This window comes from Mesocricetus auratus, unplaced genomic scaffold (assembly GCF_017639785.1).
Source record: "Mesocricetus auratus isolate SY011 unplaced genomic scaffold, BCM_Maur_2.0 Super-Scaffold_4256, whole genome shotgun sequence".
Lineage (NCBI taxonomy): Eukaryota > Metazoa > Chordata > Mammalia > Rodentia > Cricetidae > Mesocricetus > Mesocricetus auratus.
In genome coordinates this window covers 116,039,498-116,048,534 of record NW_024429182.1, presented here as the reverse complement: position 1 = coordinate 116,048,534, position 9,037 = coordinate 116,039,498, and the positions used below count along the sequence as shown (strand labels likewise).

General features: G+C 42.1%; 1 protein-coding gene across 1 annotated transcript in view; it reads right to left on the bottom strand.

The window, feature by feature from the left end:
- Window positions 1–201: 201 nt before the first annotated feature.
- Window positions 202–9,037, bottom strand: part of Sec11a (SEC11 homolog A, signal peptidase complex subunit) — a 39,914-nt gene continuing 31,078 nt past the window's right edge. Inside the window, exons 5-6 of the mRNA XM_013118968.3 lie at window positions 995–1,052; window positions 202–731 (exon numbers count right to left, since the gene is read on the bottom strand). Coding sequence (XP_012974422.1) covers window positions 681–731; window positions 995–1,052 — 109 coding nt within the window. The 3' untranslated portion in view covers window positions 202–680. The remainder of the gene's footprint in view (window positions 732–994; window positions 1,053–9,037) is intronic.

The window sequence follows — 9,037 nt, the reverse complement described above, 5'->3', positions numbered from 1 at the left end:
TCTGTTAGCCTGGGCTGGCCTTGAACAAGGTAAACTGAGGATGACCTAGAGCTGACCCTCCTATTCCGGGTTCTGGGATGACAAGCCTGTATGCCAGGCCCAGCGCACCCGAGCCTGTGTAAGCCATAGTGGGCACTAGTAACCAGCCAAGAAAGGCATATCTCAGGAACTTTCCCAACAAACACAATTCCGGGGAAGGGGTTCAATGTGCAAAGTCTTTTATTTAAAATTCTGAAAAGTTTAGACTTATGACCACCTCAATGTGTGCCACCCCACAGTAAGGAAGGGTGACAGGTGTGAACTCACTCACGCAGAGCTGTCTTCATTTACAGAACTCTGTAGGCACTTTAAAAGTGAAGCTTGGCTTCAAAATACAAACACTGGGGGCTTTGGCTCAACCTTTTAATATAAAAAATTCACTGATGTACAAAAAATGTGAAAGAGTGACAATGACAACATATGAAATCCTGTGATTGAAAGTCCCCTTGAGTGCACTCCATGGTGCACATGCACCCGCCCACACATCCTTAGGTGTGGAAACAGAAACTAATGCAAACCAGTGCTACCAAGAAGCGCCAACATGTATGTCTCCAAATATCCGCCAATCACAGACCAGGATCTACTCCAAACATCCAGCAACAAAAAGCACAGCATCTTCCAGGAACAGCGCAGTCGACTTCTTACTCACGATGAACCAGCACAAATAAACCCAGCAGAAACAGTACTGCATACTAGAAAATGAAACATGAGCACAAGTCAGAGGTACTTCTAACAGCTTTTACGTCTTCAGAGTTAACTCTTGTGATCAGAATCAAATATTAAACTATCTAATTATTCCTTCATGCTTTAATTATAATCCATTAAACAGTAGACACTGTGAGGTAGGTGGACTGGATGCAGGGCCTCACACATGCTAAGCCCATGTACCACTAAGCTATCCCCTCAACTCAAGAGCACTTCACTTTTAATCAAATATGGAGTAGGGCAATCTCACCTTAAATTTAGGATAGTCATTCATGAGGATTGTCACAATTCCAATATAAGGAACAAATCTAGAACAAACAAGCAAACAACTTATCATCACAGAAAAATGCTTAAATGAAGCAGCTGCTAGCATTTATCGAATATTAATTACCAGTACCTTCCACAATAATATTTACTGAATATTAATTACCAGTACCTTCCACAGAGTACTAATTTCGGTCACTAAGTCCACGTGCATATACTGTATTTGCTCCTTTCATCAGCCTGTTACAAGGAAGTTAGGATTATCACCATTTTATAGATGAGGAAACAGGATCGTGCACCCAAGCATGGCTTGTGTGTGTGTGGCAGAAGCAGAACCAGACTGGAGATCCTAGGTACCCAGTTGGCACCTCTAATGGCTAGGGGCTGGGTGTGGCCCCGTAGCCTTTGGGGAGATGATGCACACACGGCAGCACACTACAAGGTATCTCCTGCTGAGTGGCCAGTGAAGAGCAGAGCTTTTTTACAGAGCTCAGGGCTTCACCACCTGTCTGTTTAACTGTAGTCTGGCCTTGCCCTCTTAATCCTGATTTTGTTTTTTAGGCTGGCACTGAGTTTCCTTCCACCTGCCTTAGTATCCTAAGATGCTGGACAGAGTACATGTGTCATCATGCCTGCCTAGCTCTGATGCTTTCCTAGAGCCATTTTTATCTCCACACGGCAAACCCATCTTAGCCTCCCTCTTCCTGTACACCTCCTTTGTATTTTGTTTTGTTGGTCACAAACTTGCTCTTAAAATGCTTCTTCTCTGGTTTCAATAACCCAAAATCTGCTTCTATACCTACCTTTAGACTGCTGTACCTGGACTTTCATTTCTTTCCCAACAAGGAATTATAGATGGTGACCAAGCCCACCAGGCATTTACAGAGCCTCTGGGGATGTGAACTCACATTTGATGGGGGCCTCACATTTGAGCTGAAAATGCTCTAAGCCTGAGATCTTCCCAGCCCTGTGTTTTCACTAGCTTTTTCTTCATCTCCTCAAACTACACAAAACCACCTGTTGAAAAATCTTTTAGGACTTGATACACTGTCATTGAGGTTTTCCTCACAATTTTAACTATACTACTAATTATATGGTATTTGACTCTCCTCCAAACTTGATTCCCTATAACCTCAAGGCCAACAAAGTGTCTTGTACATCCATCCAACCTTCCAGTAAACATTTCACATTCTTGAGGACACACACACACACACACACACACACACACACACACACACACACACACACACACACTCTGTGGCTGAGCCAAGCCTTTGGTCCAATACTGCCTGATGGAATGTTTGAATACTTGAGGATTTTCTTTTCATTTTCTTAAGAAATTTCATTTTCTCCAGGGTTAAAACCTTCTCTCTATGCAAGACACCCAATATTCTAAGAATACAGGACAGGGGCTAGGCATAGTGGTGAGTGCATTAAATCCCAGCCCTTGGGAGGCAGAGGCAGGTGGATGTCTACAAGGTCAAGTCTAAGCTGGTCTACATAAATGACAGTAAGCAAATGTAAACATTCAGCTTTCTTCATGTTCTCCTCCACTGACAGGCTCCAGGGTAGACTGAACATACTTTGTGTGGCAAACTAGCATTTATCACAGAGAAAAGAGGTTGGGCCCAAATGGACTCTGAACTCCACTTTCACTTTGTAAACTGAACCTTCATGCCATGCCAAGGCCACAGAAACAGAAATCACCTCATACTTCCACATCAAAGCCATAGGCATTCTTTTTAGTGTCCTTCACTTCCTGTTAAGAACTCTCCTTACCTCCTATCCTCTGGCTTTTGTTTCCTTGCAAAACTAAACTAGTCTCCCTCCCTCCCCTTCCCCAGACTCCCTTTGCACATACTGGTGTTTAAGAGCGAGGCCTTCTTTGACAGAATCCCTTCGGGCTGCAGCCGTACTCAGGTGGCCGAGTATGGCCTAGCATACAGGCGTGGAGTGAAGTCTTGAGTTTGATCTCTAGCACCACATAAATCAGTGTGGTAGTGCACTCCTGCAATCCCAGTGTTTAGAGTTGCAGACAGGAGATCAGTCACTGTCGAGTACAGCAGAGAGTTCGAGGCCAGCCTGGGCTATGTGAAAGCCTGTGTCACACACACAAAAGCACCACACACACTTTTCTACTGTCCTCACATCTTCTGAGTAAACAACAAACCCCTGAAAGACGCACTTCAAATAATGCTTTTGCACACTCAAGTTCAAGGGGCTTAGGTCCGGTAGAAGGTACATGACACATAAACATGGTGACAAGCAGTTTCACCACCTGTGTCAACATGTGGGTTCCCCAAGAGCTGAAAAGGGACACCTACAAAATAATGCTGAGCTCTGGGAAGGAGTACCTGCAGTACTTTCCCCCATGCTGCTCAGATAAACAGCTACAGTAAAGCAGGACTGCTGAAGCAGAGTAAGATTACAAATAAGTAGATAAATGCTGCTCACAAACCTACCTCCAGCACCCGCAGACGCCAAGCTACAGGGTCTAGAGTTCACGTGACCAAAAGTGCTGTTAAGGCTATTGTGGCACCCATGCCAGCAACCTCAGCTAAGAGGGAGTCTGAGGCTGCAGTGATCGTGCTTGCACATGGGTTTAACTTTTTATTTACATGATAGAATTGTATATGTTTATGGAACACCTCTTAATGTTATTTCAATATATGTATATACACTCTGAGTTAAACAAAAAGGACTGCTGAAGTAATAGCATGACCAAGTGATATTTAACCAGAAAGTACAGGCTGGAGGGATGGCTCAGGACTTAAGAGCACGGGCTCATCCAGAGGCCCAGGTCTGATTGCCAGCACTTCCATGGCTGCTAACAACTGTCTGTAGCTATGGTACTTCTTGTGACCTCCTTTGGTACTATACACACGTGTGGTGTGGACATGAATGCAGGCGAACAGCCACTTAAAAGAAAATAAACGTATCAACCTTAAGACAAACAGTAAAGAAAATATGCTACGTGAGTTAAGAGTGGATCTATATTTAAGAAGCTTGGGGGAAAGTTGGGAGTAGTAGTGCCTACCTTTAAATGTGATAGCTAAGGCTACTGGCAGTGGGTCCAAGATCTAACTCTAATGCACAAACTGACTTAGGAGCCCATTCTATATGGAGAGATACCTTGCTCAGCCTAGACACAGGGGTGTGAAGGGTGGGGAGGTGCCTTGGTCCTGCCTCAAGGAGATGATAGGACAGACTTAGCAGACTTCCTAGGGGAGGCCTTACATTTTCCGTGGGGGGGAGCGGAGGAGAGGAGGGAGGGGGAACTGGGATTGGAATGTAAAAATATAAATTAAAAAAAAATGTGATGGCTAAACGGGCAGTGGTGGAGCACGTCTTTAATCTCAGCACTCAGGAGGCAGAGGCAGGTGGATCTCTGTGAGTAGAGACTACCCTGGTCTACAAGAGCAAGTTCCAGGATAGCCTCCAAAGCCACAGAGAAACCCTGTCTCGAAAAATCAAATCAAAAAAAAAAAAAAAAAAGTGGAGCTAAAGTTTTATGTTGTTTTGGTTGTATGTATGTGTGTGTGTGTATGTCTCCCCCCCCCACACACACACGGTTTTTTCTGTGTGTAGTCCTGGCTGTCCTGGAACTTACAAAGATTGCTCTGCCTCTATCGTTGGGATTAAAGGTGTGTGCCACCACAGCAGGGCTAAAGTTTTATGTTTTAAATTTAAATTACTATGCTTAAGAGATCTATAAAATAAAAAATGGCTCTAAACTGTTATCCGCACTTGCCCAAGGATAGATAACTTCCTGAAATGCTGGGAGCTGTTGTTCACATATAACAAGCCATGCGTTTTTCTTTCGGTAACAACCTTGGTTGTTTCAACTGAACAGGATGTGCTTGATCACCAGTCAACAGGAAGAATGTCAGGATGTATGCTTGCCCCTGATTGGATGAAGGTGGGAAGTATGAAGTCTTGTGTGTTTTCCCTTTATAAGCCTCTGACTAATGTAATTTGGTACTATACTCTGGGAATCCTGGGAATGGATCTGACCAGTGTCCATTGTCCAGGCCAGTATGTAATAAAGCTTGTTTCAAATTTGGCACAAAATTTGTGGGAGAGATTAACATAATTACAGCACTTCTGGAGACAGAGTGTGAGGTAAGTGTGAGGTCTATATAGTGCATCACAGCACAGCCAGATCTCCACAGTGACACCCTGTCTAGAAAAAAATAAAAATAAAATAGAAGTTTGGGGCTGACAAGATGGCTTATTGAGTAAAAGCACCCGTCACTAAGACTGACAACCTAAGTTTGAAGAACCAACTTCCCTGGGATGTCCTTTGACCTCCACATTTACAAAAACAATTATTAATTAAAAAAAAAACAATCCAGGTCTGGTGAATGCCTTAATTCCAGCAGAGAGGCAGAGGAAGAAGGTAATCTCTGGGAGTTCAAGGCCAGCCTGGTCTACAAATTGAGTTACAGACCAGCCAGAATCACACAATAAGGCCATCAAAAAAAAAGTCTGAAAGGCGATTTAATAAAATACTACTATATGATGATGACCCCAGAGTAGAGTTTGGTTTTTGGAATGACCTGCTTCAAATTAAATAAAAAGTAAGGTCTTAAAGAGAAGATTTCATGTAGCTCAAGCTGGCCATAAACTTTTAACCATGCTAACACAAGCACATGACAACCAAGCCTAGCTGATAAAAAGTGCACTTACAGTGTGTATTCACCAATATATAGTTGTAGTTATTGATTTCAGCCACAAGTGTTTACATCAAACTTTTTTCTTACATTCTCAATTAAAATAATTTCAAGATCTATTTTTGCTGTTTTATGTATAGAGTGTTTTGTCTGAATGTGCATCTATGGACCACATGTGTCCTGGCACCATGGAGGTGGTGAGCCTCCATGTGGGTTCTGGGAATTGAACCTGGTCCTTTGAAACAATAAGTGCTCTCAACCTCTAAGCCAACTATTAGCCCCATATTTTTAATTTTCAAAATAGGGTTTTACTGTGCTGCTACAAACAGCTTCACCTCAAGAGCAACCCCATTCTAACTTCCAGGTAGTTAGGATTATACATGTGTGCACTGTACCTAGACAGAAGCTTTCTTTTTCATTTACATGTAATTGACATGCATTTTATGGGCTATCACTTAATATACTTTAATACATGTATATAGTGTGCACTAAACCAGTCAGGGTAATTAACATTTCCATTCTACCATCCAAGCCTGTGGCAAACTTTATGAGCAGACACTTCCTCTTAAGAACACTATTTCTCTTTTGTTGGGACAGTCTTCTTTGGATGAACATCACTGTTGTAGTTTTCCTTAGTTTCATTCTTTTTTCCATATAACATTTTCTCCCAACTATTCTGTCTGTCTCTCTTCTTTCTCTCCCATTGCGCTCAAACTTTCTGGTTTTCCAAAGTCATCTCTATTAAATATTTAGTTGGTACAGTATTAGTTTTGGTTCTAAAGTTATTACATGCTAGAAGATGAATTAACCTTGAAAATTAAGATAGGTGAAAGAAGCTGAACACAGAAGACCACGAGTGTATGATTCTGTTTACACAAAATAACCCAAACAGGCCAATCCCTAGACAGTAGGTTAGCGCTCTCAGCAGCTACAAGAGGAAGGGGCGAGACATGACTGCTAATGAGTGTGGAGGGTTACTGGACAGTGGAGAGAGCTGCTCTGGAATTAGACAGTGGGGATGGCTGTATAAACTTGTGGATAAACTAAAATCTGTGAATTATACCCCTTAAAATAGAGACACTTGGGGCTGGAGAGTTCAATTCCCAGCAACCACATGGTGGCTCACAACCATCTACAATTCAATCTGGTGTCCTCTTCTGGCATGTAGGCAGAACACTATGTATGTAATAAATAAATAAATCTTTAAAAAAAAAAAGAGCCGGGTGGTGGTGGCGCACGCCTTTAATCCCAGCACTCGGGAGGCAGAGGCAGGCGGATCTCTGTGAGTTCGAGGCCGGGCTGGACCAATAGCCTCCGAAACAATACGGGCTGGACCGATAGCCTCTGAAACAATACAGAGAAACCCTGTCTTGTAAAAACCAAAAAAATAAAAAATAAAATAAAAATAAAAAAAAGAGAGAAACTCATATCCAAATATGTGAACTTTGCTTCAGTAACATTTTAAAAAATAATTTTGATTTAGAACTTTAGGTAAAAGTGTACAGTAGTTCAGAAAAAAACACAACTTTTTTATTTATTTCTAAGGATATTTGTAGTCCAGTCACAGGCTTGACTGAAGAAACACCCTCTCCTCAAGAGTGAGGTCCAGTCTGACTCTGAAACACAGCTTAATGCTTTATAAATATAATTTTCACAAAGGAGGGCGACTCCCTTCAATACAGGTCAAGTTAAGTGATGGGGTAATCAGTGGAAAGTGAGTTTATACAGTGAAGCCTGTCTGCCAGCTGTTCATGTCCCAGGTGTTTCCTATTTCATAGAAACATTATTTAATTCAGATTATTAATTTTTTATTAAAAGCCATTAAAGGGCTTATGTTGTTAAAGTTGAAATTTTAGTTTAAACTTTATATAGTTTGGAATTTTAAAAAAGTTCTTCAGAAAGACAAGTTACTTAAAGAAAGCCTGACTACTCTAACCTGGAGAATGAGACATATCTTTTAACCAACAAAGGGACAGAATAGGCAGACACAACTGTGACAATAAAGAACCAAATGCACATAAAGGAACACTTTTTCTACCCCCCCCCAAACAAGGTTTCTCTATGTAGCTCTGGCTGTTCTAGAACTCACTCTGTAGACCAGGCTGGCCTCCAACCTGGAGATCTACCTACCTGCCTCTGCCTCCCAAGTGCTGGGACTAAAGGCATCTGCCACCACTGCTCAACTAAAGGGATACTTTTTTTGGGGGGGGGGGTTCGAGACAGGGTTTCTCTGTGGCTTTGGAGGCTGTCCTGGAACTCGCTTGTTAGTCCAGGCTGGTCTCGAACTCACAGAGATTCGCCTGCCTCTGCCTCCCGAGTGCTTGGGATTAAAGGCGTGTGCCACCACCTGGCAAGGGATACTCTTAAATGAAAGGAGTATACATGAAGCCATTCAGCAAAATGTATCAAAAAGCTTTAAAGTATAGGAATGCTTTACCCAGTAACTCAGTTTTTTGTTTGTTTTACTGAGAAGACTAGGTAGAGTCACTGGATATATCTAACAGCAAGATGTTCATCCTCACAGTGTTCACAAAAACAAACAAAAAACTAGACATAAGTCAGGGGTTAACATTAGGACATCCAGTAGCTCTATGAGCTACCCCAAGAATGGACTACTAGTTCTGCAAATGATGGTAAATGTATTGATTTGTAAATGCACTAATGACCTTGGAGTGAAAGGGGGATTGTACAATAGTTTGACTATTCTCCCCCATATAACAAGTGGTTTTTTTTTTTTCTTTTTAACGAGACAGGGCTTCTCTGTATTATTTTGGAGGCTGTTGGTCCAGCCGGGCCTCGAACTCACAGAGATCTGCCTGCCTCTGCCTCCTGAGTGCTGGGTGCGCCACCACCACCCGGCTAACAAGTGTTTCTATGAATGTGTAAGCAGGCACACATTAACACCTGCATCTCTATCCCTATACAGAAAGGGAGGTGGGAGAAATGCGACTAGAATTTTCTTATCATTCTAAATGTAGATTTACAACTAAAACAAAAACAGAGGCTAAAAAGAGATTAATGAGTCTGAAAAACTAAGGTAGGAACATCTTTGGAAATGAGGACATTTGGAAATGTATTTCTCAGAGGCACTAATGTGGATTATCTTTAGCTCTAAAGTAGAATGTAAAAGTTCTCCTGCAGTTGGATATGCACGCACACAGCATACACACACATGCACATGCAGACAAGACACAACACAATGGTACTTGTTCTTATCTGGATTCCTTCACATCTCTCATGCTATAACTGAAGAAACTTACATTCCCAAACACCACTTTCTTCCGCACAGCAGTGTCACAGGAAGGTGGCTGTTACAAAGTTGATTTATTTAGTAAGGACAATATTCTGACAACCGT